We start from the raw sequence: 25,740 nt of genomic DNA, 5'->3' as shown, positions 1-25,740 counted from the left end.
AACTATTAACACTGGAGCACCACAAGGTTGCGTTATTTCACCAATTTTATACACACTGTACACTAATGACTGCCAGGCATCCTCCTCAGCTCACACCTTTTTTAAATATGCGGACGACACAGCACTGGTGGGCTTTTTACATCCAAACATTTTTTCTGTTGAATGTTTTGAAAGGGAGGTTGATGGTTTTATCAGGTGGTGCACAGACAATTTTTTACAAGTGAATGTTAAAAAGACAAAAGAAATGGTGATAGATTTTAGCAAAAAGTCAATGTCCATCTCCCCATCTAAGATCAACGGCGAACAGATAGAGAGGGTCGCATCATATAAGTACCTAGGGATTGAGATGGACGACAGAATGTCTTTAATCAATGTGCACAAAACAAATGTAAGAAGTTGCAACAGAGAATGTTCTTTTTAAGGAAGCTCAAAGATTTTAAACTAGATTGCAGTATTCTTCAATTATTTTACCAATCACTTTTACAAAGTATTTTATCATTTGGACTTATCTGTGTCTATGGCAATATGTATGTGCAGGACCAAAAAAAATTGCAGCGCATCATCGAATCGGCCAGCAGAGTGATTGGTGTTGACCAGACATCTGCAGTTGAGTTGTACAATGAGCTTATTTTAAGAAAGATGGACCAAATTTTAACTGACCCTACACATCCCCTCTACCCAAAGTTTTTAAAGAGTACTAGGTTAAATGACAGACTCCTGCAAAGAACAATCAGGACAGTAAGATACCAAAAGTCATTTGTACCCACAGCGATCAGTCTATATAACAGCAAGCCCAAAGCAACTTCAGCACTTTAGTTCGCTCACCTGGCTTAATTTATTTAATGCATTTTATCTATTTTTACACAGCACTGTTTCTACTTCTATTGTTTTTACCTATTGTTATTGTTATTTCATTTTACATCAAATGTTCTTATCCCTTATTTATTTTAATGTGGTATGTCCAGCGTCTACTGTCTATGTGTTGTAGTATGTCCTGAGGAGATGTGAAATGTTGACCACTTGAGTTTCCCCCTGAGGAATAATAAAGTTTACCTTGACCTTGACCTTGACCTTGGATGGGGGAGAGCACTGCTTATTTACTCCCCCCACCAACGTGGCAGGTCGAGTGTCGAACTAGCAACCTTTGTAGGCAGGTCACCAGGTGGAAAAATTAGGCCTTTTGTCCTGTCAAAGTCTGATCCGCATGTCTACCGCACGTCTGGAGCAAAACCTAGCTGACAGCCAGACTACTTAGGAAGCCAACATATTCCTCGCTCACCTCCTCATACCCCGAAACAAATCCCACTCCTGCCCTCTGTCTAAAGGGTCTTCAAGCATACATGCATTTCCCGTTATCGCTTCCTCCTTAAGGAAGGTCAGGCTTCCTATTTCAGCATTCTGTTACTTGAACGGGTATTTGTGAATTTGTATTGAAGAAGCACAATTGTAGCCTCAGTCTTTGGCTAGCCTATTGGTAGGCCTACAATTTTTGGTTGTTCAAAACTTAAATAATGAATGAGACACATGTTCACAGACATAGTTAATAAAGAGTGTATTACGTATTTTGTGCATGTGACAGCTCTACTTATTCATCCATGTGACGAAATTGCCTACTGCAATATGGATGTGGGAAGACTCATGGCTTCTCTCCTGGCTTCTATCAACAAGTTTTGATCATTTTCAAAACATGCGGTTTACCATTTGTAAACAATCCTTGACTGCATGACCCTGGCTGTGCACTGTTCAACTTCTGATTGTTGGAAACTGCTGTCGGTCAAAAAAGGAGCTCATGTGGTTGGCTGCTTGCCATCTTGCCCCTCCTCACAACACAAATGTTTGTAAACGGAAAAAACCATGTACTATCTCTCACTCGCCACTCTACTCTGCTTAGTTGCTCCACATGTGGTCACTCTGCCTCATCATTGGCTATCCACCTGCACTGTATTCCCTCTGCCAGTTAACCTGTGTATTTACAGCTCTGGTTTTCAGTTCCTCTCTATCAGACCGTCTGTGAACTTGCTCTTGATTCCTGATCCCTGGCACATTAACTCTGATTCCTGTTTACGAACCTGGAACTGCTCTAAAAACCCGCCTGATCTCCAGTCCCGGTAAACCGACCTGCCTTTGTCTTCTCAACCATGATTACTGTCTGCCCTTGTCTGTACCTCTACCTTTGTTGATCTGCCCTGTTGTGTGTGTGTTTGTGTCACAGGATTTCCGGACCCTCCACCACCATCTCCATAGGACGCATCTCTGCTCCTGGGACACACACACACACAAGCTCCAGGACTCACAGTCCCAATTCCCTTTCCCTGAATTTTAATAAACTCTCACATGTCACTACTAAAACATTAGACATAAATGCAGGTATACGAGTAAAAGGTCAGTTGTCCATAGCCAATGTCGCTGCGATGTTCATTAAGACCTTTTATAATGCATGCATGAGCACTCTCACCTGCGGCAGCAGCCATGTGTTCGTCCGTACTTAAGAGAAGCTCCCAGGCAGCAGGCTGGATGTCTCCATACATGTCCTCTGTGAGAATTGGTGCTGCTTTTATGAGCAAGGACAGGGGTGCTGGAGACAGACTCATCACCTGTACAGAGAGGCAGCCATATTACACACTGTAACATGCAGCTGTTTTAAGCGGTCTCTGAGAAATTATCCCTTTAAAAGAAATAGGATTTTCCAACATGAGTGAAAATAATGATTGACAAATGAACCCCGTGCAACACAAGGCTCTATCATGAGAAATAACAACCATCCATAAACATGTTTTGTAAACTTCAACACGATATACAATTATATCTGAATGGGTCTCAGTGTGTTTTAGTAGGCTACTATAACTGTCAACTGTAGAATTGCTCCATTGACAATTGCAAAGACGAGCTCTGTGGCTGGGTCCATACTAGTTAATGGAAAACCAATAAATGCACATCACAGCTCTCCTATCAAACATGATTCCAACATTAAAAGTGCCCTGTGTACTATTTTTAGTAGTTAATTTCAAGAATTCATGATGCCCATTTACAAATGTCACCTTTCCACAAATATTTACAACCAACATCAACTTGTAATGATTGATTCATACTGAGAAAATTACACTTTTCATACATGAAAAGGTGGATCTTGAATGTCTCACTATTTTGAATGTCCAGAAATAGTCATTTTTACCTGCAAAACTTATTGTACTTTGGTCATATTAATAAGTATTAGTTTATTTAGAACATATTCATGAAAATGTCAAATTTGCCAATAGGCGGCACAATTTCCTAGTGGTGTGGATCGTTAATGCTCTCACGATTCAATCCAATTACGATCCGGTGGGTAACGATTCGATCCGATCCGATCCAATTCAACAATGCATTGCGATGCGCAGGGACGGTCACGGAGCACAAGTTTGTGACGGGGTTATGTCGAGGTCCTCTACCCATACGCTATGTTTGATGTTACAAACGTCTAGCCTAATTGTCTGTTATTGTTCACAACATTCGCACCCCACCAGGGCTGAGCTCAAACATTAATATTATTGTAATGTGCAATTAAAGAAAAAGAAAGAGGCGACTGTGTGGGCGCAACCGCAACCGCAGCCAACAGTAATTCGTTTGTCAACCACCTTATCCAAATCGACCTCAATGCCCTCCTCCCATAGATTACTAACACATTCTATACCTCCCCCATATCCAAGATAACTGTCACGACCAAGACGCGCAGCCCCATCCTTGTCCGAAACAGATTCATTTTTAAACTGCCAGCCTTCTCGTCGATAGGCTAGATGGTTCCGCTTTGCCAAGGGTGAAACTTGGGGAGACATGTGGAAACGGCCGGGCATCACTGCGTGCATATTGGCTATTCAATTAATGTGATGAAGGATGGTCAAACTTTAGATGCTGCATGCCACGAAAGGGGCAATTTTTCGGGAGCAGCTAGGTAAAATGTTTAGGGGTCGGGAGGGAGGAACTGAACAGTTGTCAAATAACTTGGGCCCTACTTGACTACGTCCTGAAATTGGAAACCTACTGTAGGCGATATAGCCTAGTTGGCCCAGAATATGTAGCCTAGCCTATCTGCTGAATAGCCACTGCGCAGGGCTAACCACCACATAAGTGCATTTCACGAGCTTGTTAGTTCAATGCGATTTGCCAAAGTTGGTTGCTGCACCACTGCGTTAAAAAGGATTCATGGGGAAACAACGCATAGGCTAATACAAAAAACCCACCCAAAAAGCCTACCTTGGCGCTTAACCCATTATTGTCTTACCTTAAGTTGTCTTATTTCAACGAAGCTTGTTTGATATAATCAACGTAGATCCATGCAAACAAATATTTGACTGCCGCATGCCTTCACGTCGCGACCATTATAGACACCTGACCTGACTTCAGCCATTCGTTAGTCTCGCCTCCCTCCTACCGGCAAAAGCTGCGCTAGAGGTTACATAGCTATTAGTTCTAATGCAAACACGAGCGCGGGGAGCTTTAACTGAACCGTGTGATGAACAGCATCACCTGTTTTAGGCTATCATTTATCAATCCAGAGGGAAATTAAGGACAATATAGGCCTATAGATATTTTGTAAACGCATGGGTCTACTTTGTATTATTATTCAGTGTCTCTTCTGGAGGTCGGTATCTTAATTTGCAAACCAGATATTTGGTGCCAGTTTCTTGACCTAAGATGGATGCTACAAGAAAAGAAACCAGATGGCAGTAAAACGCCTGCGAATTATTCCATGTGAATGCCGATTTAATGTCACGCTTTCGAAGACGTTGACTATTGAGAACGGAGAACGAGACACGGAATAGGTTAGAGGTAGGCCTAGGTGAAATGAATGTGGAGAGCACGGTCTATGAATATGGTCATTGAGCCACGTCGATTTATAAGCACGAGCGGTGCTGTCCCCATAGCCTATTTGTTTCAAAAATGTATGACGCACAATGCCGATTTAATGTCACGCTTTCAAAGACGTTGATTATTGGGAGAACGAGACACGGAATAGGTTAGAGGTTCATGAAATTAATGTGGAGAGAGAGAAAGAGAGAGAGAGAGTGGGCAGCACCAACCCTTTGGATGTAGTGATGCACGTGCAACCGAAATTGAAAGAAAAGACAGGGAGGGAGGAGAGGCAAAATGGGAGGAGCGGGTACTCAGACCTCCAGACCCATCCCCTTCTAGTGTTGAACATAGGCTACTTGGAAGTTTTACTTGGAACATAGGCTACTTGGAAGTTTTGGTGTTTTTTTTTACATTTGTTTGTTTTGTTTCATGATTATTTCAAATTTATTAATACACCGGCTTGTGGCCGAATCGATGCGGAATCGTCCATGCCCTGGATCGCGATCCTTTGCCGCATCGATTACTTTTGACGGCCCTACAATTTCCATGAGCAGCATAGCTACTCTGGTGTTAAAGGTGCTCTGTGTAGGGTAGTGGTCAAACTGATCAGTTGGTCTTCAATTATCAAAGGTGCAAGAGTGGATGCATTTTCATTTTCCTTTTCTGCTTTGCTTAAAATGTATATTGTCCATTGACTTACCTGATTTCTGATATACTTGAGCATTCCAATGTCCTTCTTCCCTTCGGTGTGACTGTCTGTGGCCCGTCTCTTCATAGAGGGAGTCCTCAGACAGGACTTATCAGAGCACTGAATAAGATAAATGTATAATGTATGATGTGAGAAACAAGTCAGGACATACTGTAGCACCGTGAAGAGGAGTGTGAAGAGTGGGAACATTTAGATCTCCTTTGGATTAAAGAAAATAAATAGAAATTAATTTAAATTCAGCATTTTATCTCATTTTTCATTTTTAGATTTAATCTGGGTGTTTTTGGAGGGCATTGAGATTTGGAGAAAAAAGCACTGCTTATCAATTAATCATAAATTCATCGATAAACTCTATCTACTAACAATTAATGAATTAATCAACAATTTGCATCCCTAATCCACACTCTAATGCACGCACATACACACTACTATTTTGTTCACAACACTTGAAAAGAACAAATAATCAAAAATGATCGATTATGTATACCTCTTTGTTCTTTTTTGCCCGTGTGCCAATGTTCAATGCCGCAGAATCTCTTAAACTGTCCACCGTTTCCCCATACAACAGCTTAATGGCTCTCACCAACCGAGCACAGGACCGACTGTGATGCAGGTAGCAGCGAGGGTGACAGAAATCTTGATGTGTACAGATGAAACTCTGCTGATTACACAGCAGTATCATGACCTAAACAAGCAAACATAACATTTAGTTCAATTACATACTCACCTAATCCACCTCTAAATTCGCTATCATTCTTCCAAACATTTGTAGCAAAAAACTGGATTGCATGATCATTGTGCAGGGGTCTTAACCCACTAAAACATGGCCCTTGTTATAAATTAGCCGTTACCAGAATGGCAATGACCAAGTCGTAATGTATTACGTGCAGTATGTCCCATCTTAGCTTCTTGAATCTGTCTGTTGTGATCATCTAATGTAGGCTACACTTCTAAATGACTCACGTGTATCCACGACATGTTGCGATGGTAATTCTCCTCTCCTCCTCCGGTACTTTGTCCTTCTGGTTCAATACTTGGTTCACTTGTGCTACATGGGCTTCCTGTTCATTCCAATGCAGTCAGAAAAAGAATAAATCTAATAAAAATACTACAAAATATAGCTGCAAGCAGCAATGCGGGGCCAAGCAGTAAACTTGCCAAAGTTGCCATGGCAACAGAAGGAACTGCAGCGCCCCCTTTGGCCCAAATCTCGCCAATGTTGGGGTGCATTCCTTGGAGGGGAAAATGGGGAGAGAGACAAGGAGGGTAGGCAAAGGACCTGGGCTGGGAATCAAACCCGGGTCAGCCGCATGATAGACGAGTGCCCTACCGGTTGGCCATGGCAGGGCCTGTGCTGCCCTTGATTTATATTGAGTAACACATTTCTATTCCCTCTCAAATTAGTCTATAAAATATCAGCAAGTCATTTCTATACTTGAGAGGCTTGCTTTTTGGACAGCAATTATAATCCTCTGTGATCATTCTATTTAGTAAAATTGTTTATATGACATACAATATCATGGAAAAGAATCGGGAGCCTACTAAAAATAGATATGTCCTTGAAATCCTAAACATAAGAATCCTATAGGCTGCAATGTAATGTTGGCCAGCCTTTTGAGAGACTGGTCTGAGGAATTGGTGTATATAGAAGCAACGTGTGTGTGTGTGTGTGTGTGTGTGTGTGTGTGTGTGTGTGTGTGTGTGTGTGTGTGTGTGTGTGTGTGAGAGAGAGACAGAGGAACCGAGAGAACAACAATGGTCTCTCTCTCTCTCTCTCCCTCCCTCCTTCCCTCTCTCTCCCTCTCCCCCTCCCTCTCCCTCTCCCTCTCCCTCTGTGTGTGTGTGTGGGGTGGGGGTGGGGGGGTATGTGCAGGGGCTGGGGCAGTGGGGCTTTGGTTGACACTAGAGCAATAGCAGACTACGCACACACCTAAGCTCTCGTCTCTTGTGTGTCCAGAGACCCCCTGCCGAGAATGGTGTCAGTGAACGTGCGCAGGTGCCGTTGGCAAAGGGGACAGAGAGATGAGAAAAATCCCTCCATTCTTTCCACAATTTTGAATGGCTGCTGAGAGCTGATAGTTTTTTCAATCATTACGAAAATCCATACCTGGGTGCAGCATAGTGTGAAGATGACCTGTGTACCAATATTTTGAAAATTGGGAGTACGGTTCAAAAGCTACAGGCAAAAATGTAGCTACAATTTTGACCTGCTGGTGGCGCTACAGAGTTTGAGCTGGGGATCTGATTTTTTTTGTGGTAGGTCATGGGATAGACTACTATGTATGTACAAAATCCCTGCCCAATTCGACAAACGGTTGCTGAGATATGACCTCACTTCCTGTTTCGCCACGTTTACGACAATTTTGATGGGCTCTCACGGCTAAACGATAAAAGATATCCAATATTCCTGAAGACCCCATGTGTAACTCAGTACAGAGATACTATATACCGAATTTCGGGTGAATTGGTCAAAAATTGCAGAAAAAATAGCATTTTTATTGAATTTTACAAAATCCAAAATGGCGGGAAAACTATCCTGGCGGAAAATGACGTCATAGGGTGCGTTGGATTCGTCTTGGCCCAAGGATTCCAGGGATACCAAGTTTATGAAAATCGGCCCAGCGGTTCAAAAGTTACAAGCAGAAATGTACCTGCAACTTTGACCTGTTGGTGGCGCTAGAGCGTTGGGGCTGGGGACCTATAAATTGCTGTGGGTAATGCTGAGCCGGGCCCGAATGTGTGTGCCGATTTACAGCATTTTCCTACGTACGGTTCTATGGGCTGCCATAGACTTGCAGAGGGAGAAGAATGGTGACTAGAGAATAATAATAATGAAGAAAACCTACTAACTCTATAGGGGCCTTCGCCAGCTTCGCTGCTTGGCCCCTAACAATAGACATTTATGATCAGGGTTGAACTAGTCATCTGGCATACAGGGCATTTTCCCAGTGGTCGACAGTCCCCAGGTGCCAATGCTTTCTTTTTTTTCTCTTAAACGGGCTCCAGATAGGATTAAAAGTTTAATTAATCACTGTCCCGAGTCAGCCAATGATTATGTGAATCATTACTAAGTGAACGATGATTCTCGCGATCACTTCCACGGTCCGCTGTCCGAAAACTCCGAATGCAACTTTTTTGACAGAGCAGTCCGAAGGACTGTCGTGCGAAACACTTTCATACGAAAACTCACTTTACATACCGTATTCAGATTTGTATCAACTGCTGACATTCCGTGATGAAAATCATTCTCACAGCGAATTCATTTGAACAGCATTTTTTTCATTACGGAGTAGATTTTGATACAGGCACGGGCAGGTACGGCCACCGCATTTTGAGCCAGGTACGGGCACCGCACAAAAGACATCATCCTACCTTGTGTGCCCCTTTAAAGACCAGCCCACAATTTCAATGACGTAGCCCATTATCCCATCTTTAATTTTGACAGGGGACTGAGCCCATCATAATATACAACAGTGCAGCGGGGGAGTGAGCGGAGTTGGTCTCAGCCAAACATAATACAATACAGCAGTAATGCAGCAAAAGTACTGCCATGCAAAGTGAGAAGGATTTTACCAATATCTCTCACAATGTCTCTGCTCTGAGACAGAAGTAACAAGACAAAAGCATGTTCCACTAAATATAAATTGGTACATTTTTAATTATGTAATTTATATATGCCTAGGAATTACAAAAAAGTCGGAATGATTACAGTACTATTGCAATTTGTCTTGTGTCAAGCGCTAGATTGACTGGACTACAAAGTGTGATGGACTTTACCAATATCTGTGACGGTGTCTCTGCTCTGAGACAGAAGACCTTCCTCATTCTCAGACTCAGAATCCTGTCGAGACATCTTGGTGCTCTTCAGGCTTCCTGCCCGCTTGATTGAAGAAAACGATCCTCCTTTTTTTACTCTGAAACTACGCGCTCCTTTGATCTGCAGCAGCCGAGATCCCCCTATTCTAATTTTTCTGTTTGGAGCTAAGTAGGGAAGACAAAACACATATGAGAGCGTTATTTGACACAAATCACTTCCATTATCAACAAAGCTGCAAAAAGGGAAAGCACTACCTAACACCATCACAATGTAAGTGCATCCTCACCCCAGAAAAACACTAAATCTGCATTTTGTTCCACCAAACTCTGGCCCACACTATTTGATACTGTGACAGAAACTCTCCTCAATGCATGTCTCACTTCCTGTCTAGACTACTACAATGTAGCAGTGTATGCTCTTCCCAAGAAACCCTGGACAGGCTACAGTATGTTCAAAACTCCAATCAAAACTCCAAAAAGCTCCAGGGTCTTAATGCACTCAAAACAGTGGCAAGTTCCGGCAACACATTACTCGCACACAACAACACCTTCACTGGCAACCATTATAGCCCCATATGATACTGCTCCAGGCCTTTTTATTAGAATAGCATGAAAAAGTTGATTTATTTCCATAATTCCATCAATAATGTTAAACTGTCATGGATTGTAGATTCATGGCCCAGTTTTTAAACTATTCCAATCATTCAATTGTTTATTTTTACATATTTTGGTCTTCCAGCTCAAAAAACCCATGAATTGGGGAATTTGCATCATTAGAATATTGTAATAAAATCAAAATTTTCTTCAGCAAAATTCGGCTCACATCAAATCAGTTGAAATTTGGTACTTTCTACATAACATGCAATGTTCAATACTTGGTTAGGACTCTCTCTGTCTTAATAACGGCCATGATGCGTTTAACATTGAAGTCAATGGCAGAAACGGTGCATGGGAGTTATGGAAGCCCAGATACGTATCCTTGATGCTTTGTTGTCAGCTGTTCTTGTTTGTTGACCTGGTGTCCCACACTTCACTCTTCAATATACCCTGTAGATTTCCATGCCACGTTTTGGCGCTAACTCACCAGTTTAATTCTAAATAACCAGAAATGAAACCCCATTGAAAATGAATGGGGTTTTATTTCTGTTGAGTTAGAATTAAACTGGTGAGTTAACACCAAAACGTGGCATGGAAATCTACGGGGTATATTGAAGAGTGAAGTGTGGGACACCAGGTCAACAAAGAAGAACAGCTGACTGAAAAGCATCAAGGATATCTGGGCTTCCATAACTCCCATGCACAGTTTCTGCCATTGACTTCAATGTTAAACGCATCATGGTATTGATTAAGACAGAGAGAGGCCTAACCAAGTATTGAACATTGCATGTTATGTAGAAAGTAGGCCTACCAAATTTCAACTGATTTGATGTGACCCGAATTTTGATGAAGAAAATTGTGATTTTATGACAATATTCTAATGATGCGAATTCCCCAATTCATGTTTTTTTTTAGCTGGAAGGCCAACGTATATAAAAAGAAAAAAAATAATGATTGGAATAGTTAAAAAATTGGGCCATCAATCTACAATCCATGACAGTTTAACATTATTGATGGAATTATGGAAATAAATCAACTTTTTCATGGTATTCTAATAAAAAGGCCTGGAGCTGTATATCCTAAGACATTCTTCTTCTGTCCTCCAATCACTCCACTCTCTTGCTCCCAAAGAACCTCTCTAAAGAACTAAAACCCTACTCATAGGGTTCAATGAGTTCCCCCTACCCCCTGTAAATGGCAACAAAGTCCTTGATTATCAAAAACATCTTAGACTTACCAATACTTTCTTGATTTCTCTTCTCATCAAAGGCTGTGTCTGACTTAAGTGTATGGCTGCTGCTGTTCAGAGAATCATGTCCATCCTCATCATCCAATATACCAGCAAAACTAATTTTACGCTCATATCGGTGACGTCCCAGTTCTGGGTCCAATCGTAGACGACAGCTGTCCAGGTCCTTGAAATGATAGCAAATTCAAGTCTTTTAAAACAAAAAACTGTATCGATGTATTAACAAATACATAAGCAGCAGGTGTCTTTTCCAAAACACTACACTAAAAGCCAATTAATTGGAAAATCAAGCACGAAAAAAGGACACCGTTTTGCAAACAAAATGTTATTTCACAACAATTGGTTAATGTCATCAGCAAAATTCTAAATGATAAATTATTGTTGAGGCATGATATACTTCTACTGTCCGGTGAATAAACAGGACACCAACATTGTCATCACTATTCAAAGATGAAATGAAATAAGATGAAATAAGTACAAAGAACTATTTTTGCATTTGTGCATAATAAATATTCATTATGCAGATAAATACTGACGAGCAGTGGTTCGGTGCGTGGTCGAGGTAGGCAAGGAAAGGTTTCTCGGAGGAAGGTGGTGATCTCCAACAGCAGCTGACATGCAGCCATCTTCAGAGCAAAAGGGCAACCACATTTGGTAGGATTCACAGTGTCTTAAAAGAAGAAGAAAAAATGCATTATTGCCAGAAAGCTTTGGAAGGCTGTCAAATATAATGGGCTGGTGGGACATGAATACATAAAGTCTTCATAGGAACACCAGAAAAGTTAATCGAGTGCCATTTTGTTGTTGGGGGTGGCATGGTGGGTTATCTGGACTCCCCGCCAATAGGTACAATGTTGCATTGCCACTTACTGTCATCTAAGTAATCTTCCTCCTCATCCTCTTTCCTCATCTTCCGCTTGGTCTCTTCATCAAAGATGAAACCAAGGATATTTGCTGGACTTTCGCTGTCTGAGTGGCACAGTTCACTTAAGCGTGTCCCAATAGCCTGGTTATTGCAACAAAAAAAGTACTCATTAAAGGTGTACTGTGTAATATTTTTCAGCAGTTTATTTCAAGAATCCATGCTGCCCATTCACAAAGGCTACCTTTTTCATGAATACTTACCACCAGGGCTTTTTTCATCACCAGCCAAAATGGCTAGTAGATATTAATCTTACTAGCCAAACACACACTCACTAATGGGTCAAAATGGCTAGTAGTTGTTATTTTCTACCAGCCAAACTGAAATTTCACCAGCATTTGACCGGTTGGATGGTGTTAATTTAGAGCCCTGCTTACCACCATCATCACATTCTAAGTATACTTTATGAATGGGAAATGGCACTTTTCATACATAAAAAGCTGGATATTCTCCATGTCTGCAATTTTCAATTTCTTGAAATGGGCATTTTTAGCTGCAAAACTTACGGTAATTTGGTCATACTAGCAGAGATGTATAGTAACGAAGTAAAAGTAACGAAGTACTGTACTTAAGTACTAAACTGCAGTATCTGTACTTTTTTGAGTAATATTTTTTTCCTCATACTTGTACTTTTACAGCACTACATTTTTCTGATGAAATTAATACTTTTACTCCGATATATTTTTCATGTGCTGCTTTCGTTACTCGTTTCTATGCCCGAGCACTAGATGGCTCTGTCATCACCAGATATGATGGAACGTGTTCACGGTCAGTGGGCGATGCAATGGTAGGGAAATAAAAGCAGATCGCATTCTCGCGCATGTCTTTTGGCGCGGTCAGTGACGCTCAGTTGGCATTGACACTGGCATGTTGGCAAGATGGATGAGGTAGACGAGGTATCGCCATCAACATCAACGTCACTGCACTGCCATTGCACTTCATAAGAGACTTATTGTACAGAGCTCTAATAAACCAAATGGTATTCAAACTTTTGACTGACTTTTTTTTCTCCCCATTTTTTTTAATGCAGTACTTTTACTTCTACTTCTACTTTTTACTCAAGTAGCAAAACGTGCAATACTTCTACTTGCTTTACTTAAGTACAACACATTTTGAATACGTTTGTCCTTCTACTTGAGTAAGGTAAGGAAAGGTTACTTTTGACTTTTACTCAAGTCATTTGACAAGATGATACTGGTACTTCTACTCCACTACTTTTCTCCAGTACTTTATACATCTCTGCATACTAGTACATTTCAGTATTACTCAATAAATATTCATCAAAAGATCAATTTGGCAATAGGCCCAGTTTAAATGGCAACAATTCTAGTTATCCTAGGATTCAACTGGCCATGGAATCATACACAGACACGATGTCTGAGTCAAACCTATATCATTAACATATCAACTGAGAATTAGCTGATCATTCAACAAGAATTTTACTGTTAAAGTATAAGTTTATACAGTATAAGCTAGTGTCATACTATAATTACTCAAGACTGACTGGCCCCCAAAAAGGGGGGGAATAAATCTTACATCGCCCCATTGGTAGAAATGCTTGGCAGCATTCCACTGCAGTTTTTGATTCCGTTTGTTTCCAACAACTGGTGATCGTCCGCGTGACAACCCTCGCTTGGTAATATTCACATGGTGGCCCTTCATCCACTCGGGCCAGTTGCCACGATTGCAGCGATGCACAAATCTTGCACATTCCAGAAAGAGTGAAGCTCTTGCAACAACCGGAGCTTCCTGAAAATAAGAGAATATAAGAAACACAATGAGTACAATAATAAATATAGGTTAAAAGTAATCAAAAGTGACAAATTGTTAGCATTGTGTTCTCCTTTGTCGAGCATGAAGATATTTAAAAATAACTTGAAAAGCACTCAGAGAGCATACCTTCTCCTCAGAGTTCGAATGATAACTTTGACCCTATGGGGGTCTCTGTCTTTCAGAGAAAAAAAAGTATTTTTATTTTATTTTAGTTGGATCATCTATGTCATTGCGACCCAATTGATGGGATCAATGTATACATAAATATATTGCTCTACTTAAAGCAAAGATGTCACCATCAATCCATGCTCTTGATTGCTGTGTTCTTTTCCAACATGACAATAATTCTTAACACACACTTAAAGGATAGCTCCGGTGTAAAATGAAAGTTTCACCATCGATTTGCCAATCCACAAAATGTATCTAATGATGAGACATTCTGAGAAATGGAGCGCTGTTATGGAGTTAGCTTATTTTAAGCTTTTTGGCGAATAATGCAGGCAAATAACCGCTGGGGCCAATATAAAAGACCTAAGTAATCGGTTGTGTTTCAGCAATAAACACGCTCGAAAACAGTCCATACTTCAGAGCTGTCATAACAAAGGTCTTGTCAACCACGCTGAGGCACAGACAACAGTATAGCTAGACAGTCTTTCAGAAGCGATTGTACTTTGAGGTGTTGCGCTTTGAGGCGTGCCAGGTCTACTCACTCAACAAGTGCAGATGAACAGGAATATGATACTTGTAGCGAACAGCCGTAGGAATCCGTCAATCACACGGCAGGAAACAATAGTCCAATATGTAAACCCAGTGAATCCACATGAAGGCAGACGTTTAAGCCACTTTTTTTTTGCTTCCGACAACAGACGTCTGTAAACATACGAACGGGTCCTACCCTAACTAGGGCCCCAACAGTGTAGCCCCCACTAATGTTCCGTTCCCATCCACTATGTAACAGTGATTGATTGTAGGCCTATTGGTTATTCATCAAAGGTTTCATCATTTTTTATTTGCTTATCCTTCCCTTCACATGTGCTTTCCAACCAGCAACAGGCAAGCAAGATGGTGATAGCAATACGGTGTTACAGGCTAATGAAATGTAGGCTACAATAAAACGCTTTTTTTGCTGTTGGATGATACCTCTTTTGCGATCACTTGCTGTTATTTCAGCACCATTTCATGACAACGACTGTCATATTTCATTATTGTATTTTCCAACTACGATGGTCATTGTCTGTCAGACCTTTCCACCGCGGGTGCCACACGCACAACACTGTCCAGCAAGCTATTGAAGAGACATGTCTCGTACGGTGTTATAATGAAATTACTAAATAGTCAGCCTGCCACCAGCAGCTAAGGTGCTTAAATAAACTTTTGATGGCATTTTTTGTTAAAAGTTGGCAACCATGCCAGAAGTTATCAGCATGGGCTAAGGTTTCAGAATCACCTGGTTGCCCACATGGAACATGAACTTTAGGGTCAAATATGAAGGTCAAAAGGTCAAACACGGTCAAATAACAGTGGTATATAGTTAAAAATTGTTAAAAAGATGTTAAAAGTGGGCAACCATGCCAGAAGTCATCGGCATGGACTAAGGATTCAGAATCAACTTGTTGCCAACACGGAACTTGACCTTTAGGGTCAAATTTGAAGGTTAAAAGGTCAAACACTATGTATTTTAAGGTTAGACTTTTTGGGGGACTGTGTTCGTGGAAATCTTTTTCAAAAGTTAGTAACCATGCTAGAAGTTATCAGCATGGACTAAGGTTTCAGAATCACCTGGTTGCCAAGGGAACTTGACCTTTAAGGTCAAATACGAAGGTCAAAAACAATGTATTTTCTGGTAAGTCTTTTTTGGTGATCTTTATATCCATGGAATTCTTGTTTTCAAAAGTTGGCAACCATGCTAGAACTTATCAGCATGGACTAAGGTTTCAGAATCAACTGGTTCCTATATGGAAATTGACGTCTAAGATCAAATTTGAAGGTCAAAAGGTCAACTGAGATCAATAAAAAAAATGGTGATGTGCTTTCATAAAATACAAGTTGATTGCATGGTACTGTATATTGAATAATTGGTAGGCCTATAATTTAATGTTTGATTTGGCTTATCATGGTGGGGCTCTGGCCTGTCATCCTTAGACATTCATCATAGCTCATTAGCATAAAATTAACTTAAACTTGTATTTTTTTAATTTTCATTCTGGTCATCTCAATTACTTTATTCTTCTTTGTGAAGCACATTAAGCTGCTGGTATGAAATGGGATATGCCTTGGCTCACCAGTGAATTTGCTTTGCCCCATCAATTCACAGGCTTTCCATAGAAAAAATAATGACTTCAGTTATTTCTGATGTGTTTCAAATGGTTATAGCAATGAAGGATACTTGCTGATTTGCGATGTCATATCATGGTTAGGAAACAAAACCTACAGTAAGAGTAGAGCAAGTATTGCACACTTCTCTTGATGTTCTCATGACTACTGTGGAATGTTCTGTTGCAATTTCCCAGGCTTGAGTTTTTGTGTCACCTGTACAAAGCACCATGCTTATCTTTGGGTATTGATCAACTTTTTTCAGAAGACAAAAAGGCAATTGATATGTTACCACCAAGTGATGCATATGGATTGCATCTTGCATAAGCAAATCAGCAGGCAAATGTATGGCTGCAGTCTGACAAAGTACATATTAACAAAGACACTGAGGAGACAGGTGGTTGGAAAGTTGTAGACCAACACTTGATGGCTGTGTGGCAAAGGAATCCTCCAGTTCCACATAGTAGCTTAGGACTGATAAGATGTGGTTGTAGAACCATGTGGCCAATACATGCCTGCAGTTGCCTGAGGAATGGACAGTCCTGTATACCTGCATGTGATTAAAATGTAGAATGTTTAAACGCCGTAGGGATAGAACATGATCTGGATGACACAACCTTTTTGTAACAACAGCAACAATAGCTCCTTTAAATACATAAATATCCAGTATGTACTGACATCACATTTGAATTTTAATTATTGTTTTAATTATTATTGAAGTAAAGAAACAATATGATGAATTACATTCATGTTATTGACAATTTGCAATAATCACTTTCACTCATACCCTAATAATAAAGACTATACAACTTCTAAATATACAGGCCCCTAAAGTATTGGAACAGAAAGGCAAATTTCCTTGTTTTTGTTGTTCACTGAAGACTTGGGTTTAAAAGGGCTCTAAGTAGGATTAAAAGGTTAATTAAAAACTGTCCAGAGTCATCTGATACTTATTTGAGTCATTAGTAGGTGAAGTGTGACTCTCGTGACCACTTCCACCGTCCACTGTCAGAAAACCCCAAATGCAACTTTTGACAGCGCTGTCCGCTTCGGAAGAAACCTCATCAAAACAGTGTCTTATTTTCTTTACGATTATTTGTTCCAATACTTTCAATCACCTAAAATGATTTAAATAATACAAAATATCTCCTCTAGGTACTAAATATTCAATTAGTATTTTATGAAAGCACATCACAAAAAAAACCCAAACATTTTTTTTAACCCCGGTTGACCTTTTGACCTTCAAATTTTACCTTAAAGGTCAGGTTCCATGCTGGCAACCATGGACCATGAAACCTTAGTCCATGCTGATAACTTCTAGCATGATTGTCAACTTTTGAAAAAGAATTCCATGAATATGAAGCCCCCACCAAAAAGGCAAACCAGAAAATGCATTGTTTTTGACATTCCAATTTGACCTTAAAGGTCAAGTTCCATGTTGGCAACCAGGTGATTCTGAAACCTTAGTCCATGCTGATAACATCTAGCATGGTTGCTTACATTTGAAAAAGAATTCCATGAATATACAATTCCCAAAATAGACTAACCAGAAAATACATTGTTTTTGACCTGTTGACCTTTAAATTTGACCCTAAAGGTAAAGTTCCGTGTTGGCAACAAGTTGATTCTGAATCCTTAGGCTAGGGATCCATTATAGCGTTACGTTATCGCAGCTCGACGTACTGGATGCAGTTTCGACGCACTGCTACTACAGCCCGCGTGGCCCGGGAGTTATATACAGGAAGTATATCAATCTACATTTCTAGCCGTTTTATCGATATAGCAAACCAACCGCCCCTAAATTACAGTTCAAAATGCTCTTACCGAACTCGGCACATGTGTTTTTTTCACACACAGCTTGGCCTCGTGTTATGCTTATGGTCGAAATCGAATAATTTGAACCCAGGCATCATAAGCACGTGCAACATAAATGCTTGTAGTCTATATTTTGTACATCCAAAAGTTCGATAGATGTCAAAAATCTACTTTTACGGAGGGAAATGCACCTTCGTGATGACCACAGGTATCATGGGACATCTTCATGTGCTCAACAGTCATTGGGTAACGTAGTCAGTCAGCCGCTGCTAATTTGCATAACTTTCGGGAGAGCTCAACTTTTGACGTGCCACCGGACCCACGCTCGCCGTGCCGGAATCCCAACATGCTTTGCGAGTCTGGTAACGACGATCTGCCACATTTCATTGAAAATGAATTGAATGCGTTGGTACGGCTTGCGTCAAACTGACAAATGGATGGGCACCGTTAGTCCATGCTGATGACTTCTGGCACGGTTGCCCACTTTTAACATCTTTTTAACAATTTTTAACTAAATAACACTGTTATTTGACCGTGCTTTACCTTTTGACCTTCATATTTGACCTTAAAGGTCAAGTTCCGTGTTGGCAACCAGGTGATTCTGAAACCTTAGCCCATGCTGATAACTTCTGGCATGGTTGCCAACATTTAACAGAAAATGCCATCAAACATTTATTTTAGGGTCTTGGCAGGCTGACTAAAAGGATGCAGAGAATTCTACAGAAATTGCCCGGAGAGTCCTTAGTTCACTTTGTTTTGTTTACAGTTTGTGTTCCCAATTTCCGGATCGCAACGCTGTTCTCTGTGCCTCCTGGATGACACCGCCAGTATTTTGCGCGTTGTTCTACTGCTTTTAAAGCAAGCATGTGCAGTCGGTTGCTTGCGGTGACGCGTGTAATTTGCGGCTCGCAGCAAGCGTGCCGAGGACCTTATGGCCACAACCGATTTTCTGAGGAAGTGAGGTTAATTGTAACCTTATCATTTTATTTTGTAAGCTCAAGAAGAAAGACGTTCACTGAAACTTCTTTAGCAAATATCGTAAATGGCCAAATCTTCAATTAGCGAAATAAATTGAGGCCATAATCCCCCATAACCAATAATATTAATGTATAACACATCATGTGATATTTATGGATTTCATGCCAGGGATATCGCCCTCTAACTGAATGGGGAATGCAGAATGCATCTCTTTTCTTGCCACACAGTTCACTGCGCATGTGGCACAAATATGTAAACAAAGATGCCCCTATTAAGTGTCTCTGGTTTAACTCACCAGATCAAGAGCAGCTGCTAGTATTGAGGCATCCGGAATGGTACCAGGCTCACAACAATTGAGGAGAAACTGGAATCTCTTCATCCCTTGCCGTATAGCACCCAGGTTCACAATATTTCGGTTCTTCAGAGCCTCTTGACTGGCAACCAGACGTTCCTGGAAGCTATGGCATCCTATAAAAGAGAACGAAAACAAAGAGTACACAAATACAATTACAACCAAGAGCAATCACAGATAATTGGAAAGAATAGAAGTATGTAGCTCAACTTTGAACATTTATTCAGGTCATACAACGTTTCGGCCCAACAGGGTCTTCATCAGGCATTTGATTTTGGGTAGGAAGTGTCATTTTAAATAGTCATTGTTCCAGTGAGCACAGGTCAGGTGGATAGAACGCATCACTACCCAGAGACACAGGGCCTCATTTATAAAACTTTGCGGAAGGAATGCGCCAAAAGATGGCGCACGCACGAAACTCAGGATGTGCGTGCGCAAGAAAATATTCAGATTTATAAAGCATGGCGCACGCACGTTCCACGTCGACTTCCCTTTATAAATCCCAACTGACTCTGAAGTTGCGGCAAATGTGCGCACCTGTGGACACACCCATAATTATCTATGAATATTCAGTGAAACGCCCAAAATGAATATTTATATCTGTGGACGGCGTGCGGAAAGCAGACGCGATAGCCTATTTACCACATGTGGAGCAAACAGTTTTATTAGATAGGCCTAGAGAACGTTGGGCAAAGTGGAGCGGTTAAGTTTGGGAAGTCGTAGGCTACAAAAATAAAAACCTTGAATTGCAGCATGTGGATGGTTATGTTGACAAAAATCACGCTATACCAGAAGTAAAACAATAAATAAAATAAGGATGGCATGGATATGAACCTGCTAAGTCATGGACATGTAGGCTAGTATTAATTGAGTTGTGAACAAAGGGAAAAATAGCTGCGTCAAGGAAACATCTCACATGGCATGTCCCCATGTGAAATTCACCGGTAGAAAATCTATTCGCTGTCTCATCGCACCTCATATGCACCGGGTTTAAACTTTTTTTCAACAATTGCCGTTGGTCACTGCGCGCAGCTGTCTGCTTTCAGTTCAAAGCGACGCCCCAACTGTCGATCGACATATCCACAGACAGCATGACATATGGGCATTTTCTAGTCTGTATTTATTAAATGTGTGTATTATAAACATACATTATCAGTGTATAAGACCAGCTGTCAAATGCACACCTCTGCTTTGATGACGAATAACCGCATGGAAAAGAAATGACATGCAACAAGAGAAACGAAGCTGTCCATTGGCACTTGCGCTTGCCTGTATGGCTGAGAAAATCAACCATTACAGATGCACTTGGGACTTGAGCAGATAATTCTGCAACTGGCTTAAATGACGTAATTCCTTGCAGACTCGGAACACTTTATAGCCTACCGATACGATTATAGCCCGATACTGGAAAGGTCCGTGGTTATTTTTAATATAATGTAGGGTATTTCCAAATGTAACGTAGGCCTATCCTAAACGTACAATTTGAAGCGTCTATTACATGTAGGCGTATGTGGCTATGGATAGGCCAGGTAGGCCTACTTATTATTTTCCACCATTACCAAACAACAAACAACCGCGTTTTCGTTGCGAACTGGATTAAATAATGTTAAAGTGGCTATCGTGACACGTGACCTTTGATTTTTTTTCTTCAACCAATTTCGGGTCGTTCTTCCAGCTACCTCCCGAGGTCGCGCTTTCCTCGTTTGGTCTGTTGTTTAGTGCCTACGCATGGGTCAAACTTTGCGTGGAGCTGCGCATGTTTACCGCCAAGTTCTTTTTCTATAAATACCAAACCTTGCGGTGAACTTGGCGTGCGCAGTCTTTTGTGCGTACGCACCCGTTATAAATGAGGCCCACAGACTCCACCCTCTAATCACGGTTAGACATGGGTCCAAAAACAATGCCTAGGCCTACACATATAATAGCCTGTTAAAGATCAAAATGTGTATCCATTTTTTAACATGAATATTTTGTATAAATAATTTTGAAATATATATTTTTTACTCTTTATACGCGGACACCCAGAAAACCACATCCCAAAATAAACAGAAAACTAAAATCTTCATCCTAAGGAGTGGAAAAAAATGAGTAAAGAAAAAAAATGAAATAGAACAGTTAGAAACTGTTACGTTACCATACATGTAGATATAGACACATCCATATAAACCTTTGCCAATTTCCATATAAAAGTAATCAATTCATGAATAGGTTTAGTATCAAATTCCTCATTTATGCCATGGGGGGACATTGTGTTGAGGAAATGAATCCAATACGTTTCATGCTGTAAAAGTAATTTGTCTCAATCACCTCCTCTCGGTGACCTGTCCACTTTCTCCACACCGATGTACCTCAGTGCGCTCACTGTGTGGCCTGTGCTTTTAAAGTGCGCTGCAACCGGGCTCCGTTTATCGCCCGTTCTTATGTAGGCCTATGTTCGCTGATCCTCGTGGGCAAGGGGCGCATAGTTTTTACAACATAGGCTAGACCACAGGGGCAACGAATGAGGCATATGACATGTGTTGTGCTGCAAGTAATGTTTGTTTCCTGTGTGTGGATGGCTGAAGTGTTTGCACTTCTGTGTGCAGGGCCGGCCCGAGGCATAAGCAAACTAAGCAGTGGCTTAGGGCCCCCAACTGGCAGGGGCACCCCCCTTGAGAATTTCCTAATCTTTCACAATTAGCCGACTTTGTAAATGACGACTTTAGCGCAACTAGCATTAACACACAAAGATAACGTAGTACTAAAGTGGCAGGAAGCTTTATATTGCAAGAGCTTGACAAACACCTCTTAATGACGGTGGGTGGTGAGATGTCATCTTTTTTATGTACCTCACTTCATGTTCTTGTATTAGTTTTAATTGTAAAACCCCCACAATAACAGAATATAAGGAAGAGAAATAGTTTTGAAGCAAAACCAATGTATTACTTTGTGATAAATAAGTTAATGTTTGAGAAATTTCGCTCTAAGAAGTGCATTGCATGATGGGTAAGAAATCTACACCATCCAATACCAAAGCCCTAAATGGCTCTGAGCGTCCTTAGCTCCGCCCCCTCATTCGTGAAAGTCAGTTTTATCCAAACAGTTTCCCATGTACGTAACCACTGAGAAATGATCATTGCTGCATTAGCCATGCATTGCATTTGTTTTAAAAACATTGGCAAAGTTAATTTATGAATGATTCTACGATTCGCCTGTGCTTTTGGCAAAAGCAAAATGTCAATTATCAGTATTTTTTTTCAACTAAATGACCTAGATGTTTACATAGTGTATATATTTAAGTTTCCAAACAAACAAATTGCCAAGCTTAATCTTAAATCATTTGATAAATACTCTAATGAACATTTGCTTGATTATTTTGTCAACAGTGTTATGGACTGCTACGCTTGAAAGTGCTTATGTCCCTTTGCAATAATGTTGTCATTAATCTGTGCAACTGACATAGAAAATGTGATTGTGATGTCATTATAAATCCCTGTAACGTCTGATTTGAATTTAGTCATCCTCCTTACACAAGACTCCCTTCTCCAGAGATAATCCCTCGTGTCTGTTCATAGGATTTTTCCAACACATAAGGGATCAATGGCACAAAAACACTTTCAAAACAGTCAACTGTGTTACTCAACTGTGTTACGGTCAACAGTGCAGGGGAACAAGTCGGCACTTTTTCAGGAGAAAAAACAGAGCAGACAAACCCATCTCCCTAGAACAGAAATTATTGTGTTTGTTTGTCTGTCAATATGGAGATAAATTGGCAAAAACATCCTCCTCCTCAACTGTCATAGCTAATTGTAACACCATTGACGGTGACACGGCTTGACATTTCAGCCATTTTTATTGTGTTGTGCTAACTGAGGACCTCAGAAGTTCCACCACAACACCTTAATCAATTCATGTATTTGCATGCTTTATCTGTGTTTTTCTACATGTGATTTCTAATTCAGATTCTTATGAATATGTTGATAACACAGTTGACAGGCAATTTTCCCGCTATGAGAACATGAAAAAGAATGGATTAAATTATGGAAGGATGGAGCTCAAAACTTACCAACTTCCCATATCCTGCCAAAGAGGTTATGACATCACGTGATGTTATTCGTATGGCCTAAGACCAAACCATTACTGATTTATGGAGGGGGTTTCAGACCGTGACACGGTTAGCACAGTTTTCGTGGACACACACAAAATGGCAAATTTCATGTATAATGGAAAGGACCGTGGTCTTTCTGACAGTTTTGTCATATTGTGATGATTACTGTGAATCAACATTTGCAATCGTCTTGGGCAAAACAAGTTTCTTTACATGCTAATATGAAGACTGAATCTGACATTTGGAAAACAGGACGGCATGAAAACGCCCCAAACCAGTATTAAATATTCATTCTTGCTGAGGGAAATAATGTCATGTCTACACTTTCTGTATTATATGAAAGATAAATGTGTGCTAATGTCCAAAACATCATTGGATGCAGTTAATAGTTCGTGGAGTTGGCAAATAAAATCCATGGACTTAAAAGCGCAGCCGAATCGTAGAATCACTCTTATGTAAAGAGATGTCATCACCACTTTGAACAACAATGGACCAAAATAATCCAGGAAGTGCTCAGGTAACTCACATCACTCTTTGTGTCTCAAATGCTAGTAGATAATTCTACTCAAATTCAGATTCTGGATAAGACTTTGCCTTGTGTTACGGTACAAAAAAAATCAATTTAGAAGCACTTTTATACAATAGCTTCTCCGCAATTGAATGACCAGTCAATTAGATTTTAAAGTTAAAAAACTTCTTGTGTCAGCGCTTGTGCAGTGCCATTTTGATTATGCCTGTTCAGCATGGTACAGTGGCCCGTCAGTGAAAATTAAAAATAAAATGCAGGTTATGCAGAACAACATGATCCGTTTTATATTAGGTAAACCATCTAGGTATCATGTTACTTCAAATGATTTTAAGAAAGTGGACCATCTGCCTGTGAAATTAAGGGTTGAACAGCTAAAACTGAATCATATGTTTAACATTATTAATGAGATAGCCCTTAAGTACTTGGGATCCCAGATTGTAATGTTGCATACTCAACATGCCCATGGAACAAGAGCAAGTGTTCGCTCCTGTAAGGTACAGTACCAGCACAGCTCGCAGCTCTTTCTTTTATACAGGGGTCATTTCACGTGAAATCAGACACTTTGGGACCCGACCGACAGAGATTTCAATCATACTTGCTTTGCCTGTTTAGTAGCAAGGTAGCACCCCAGAACTGCATTTGTGTGAATCTGACACCAATATTAAGGGAGAAACAGACTAGCAAAGGTTTACATATGAGGGTAGGACACTATGCATTCAGCCTTGATTATATCACTCAGTGTAAGTCACAAAAATATGTCTGTGGTGTTATTTGAAAGCTCTTTTCTGGCTCTACAAATTACACAAACAGCATGGAATACAACAACCCTCAGAATATGAATCATCATAAATTGAAAAATTAAAAATCGAATATCAACAAAACGTTTATTTTAAAATGGCCAGTTCCTTGTCTAAACAAAGCCTGCCATGTCATAAACAACACCTGAAATGCTGGTGTTTGGTTCTTTATTCCTTTCAGAGAAAATGGGACTCAAAAATATGGCATCATACGAATCACCTAGTAATAATAGTAATACCATAGTAATATTACATAACAGCATGTCTATCGGAATATGTGAAGGATGGAGATGGTCCATGAGGATGCAGGAAGTTCAGTTTCACCTCTCCAGTGTTTGGCATACATTCCTCAACACACGCTAGCCACTAGTTGCCATCATATACAGCTACAACATAGCCTTTGATGCTTCAACATTTAGAAAATTCCTGCACTGAGCTTATTCTTTCAACCCTGCCTTCTCTGAGTGCTAAAAGTTGTCTAGCTTCCACTGTCTCCATTGACAATGGGCAGAAGCTGTGTAATTTTTGAGTTCCTGGAATAGGGGCCGACGAAGGTGCAGGGCCCACCGAGAAAATGCCCGTCTTGCCAGATGGCCAGTCCAGCCCTGTCCCTGACACTACTCTATTACTACTTCATTACAACTCATTTCAAACATTTATGTCCCATTATCTCTGAAATGAATAAAGAACCAAACACCCCATTTTCAGGTGCTGTTTATGTCATTACAGGCTATGTTTAGAGAAGAAACCGGCTATTTTAAAATATACGTTTTTTTGATATTTAATTTTTAATTTTTCAATGTATCATGATAATTCATATTTGAAGGTTGTTGTATTCCATGCTGAGAGTGTAATTTATAGAGCCAGAAAAGAGCTTTCAAACAACACCTCAGACATATTTTTGTGACTTACACTGACTAATATAATCAAGGCTGAATGTATAGTGTCCTACCTCATATGTCAAACTTTGCTA

At 40.4% G+C, this 25,740-nt stretch overlaps 1 protein-coding gene across 1 annotated transcript in view; it reads right to left on the bottom strand.

Moving 5' to 3' along the window:
* The window catches only part of LOC134463615 (protein unc-80 homolog), a 179,701-nt gene that overhangs the window by 91,191 nt on the left and 62,770 nt on the right, over positions 1-25,740 (bottom strand). The window contains exons 24-33 of the mRNA XM_063216795.1: positions 19,298-19,470; positions 13,660-13,872; positions 12,072-12,207; positions 11,738-11,871; positions 11,190-11,367; positions 9,317-9,520; positions 6,503-6,600; positions 6,027-6,224; positions 5,531-5,638; positions 2,456-2,594 (exon numbers count right to left, since the gene is read on the bottom strand). Coding sequence (XP_063072865.1) covers positions 2,456-2,594; positions 5,531-5,638; positions 6,027-6,224; positions 6,503-6,600; positions 9,317-9,520; positions 11,190-11,367; positions 11,738-11,871; positions 12,072-12,207; positions 13,660-13,872; positions 19,298-19,470 — 1,581 coding nt within the window. The remainder of the gene's footprint in view (positions 1-2,455; positions 2,595-5,530; positions 5,639-6,026; positions 6,225-6,502; positions 6,601-9,316; positions 9,521-11,189; positions 11,368-11,737; positions 11,872-12,071; positions 12,208-13,659; positions 13,873-19,297; positions 19,471-25,740) is intronic.

The sequence above is a fragment of the Engraulis encrasicolus genome, chromosome 15, assembly GCF_034702125.1.
Source record: "Engraulis encrasicolus isolate BLACKSEA-1 chromosome 15, IST_EnEncr_1.0, whole genome shotgun sequence".
NCBI lineage: Eukaryota > Metazoa > Chordata > Actinopteri > Clupeiformes > Engraulidae > Engraulis > Engraulis encrasicolus.
This window is presented reverse-complemented; position numbering and strand designations above follow the sequence as displayed.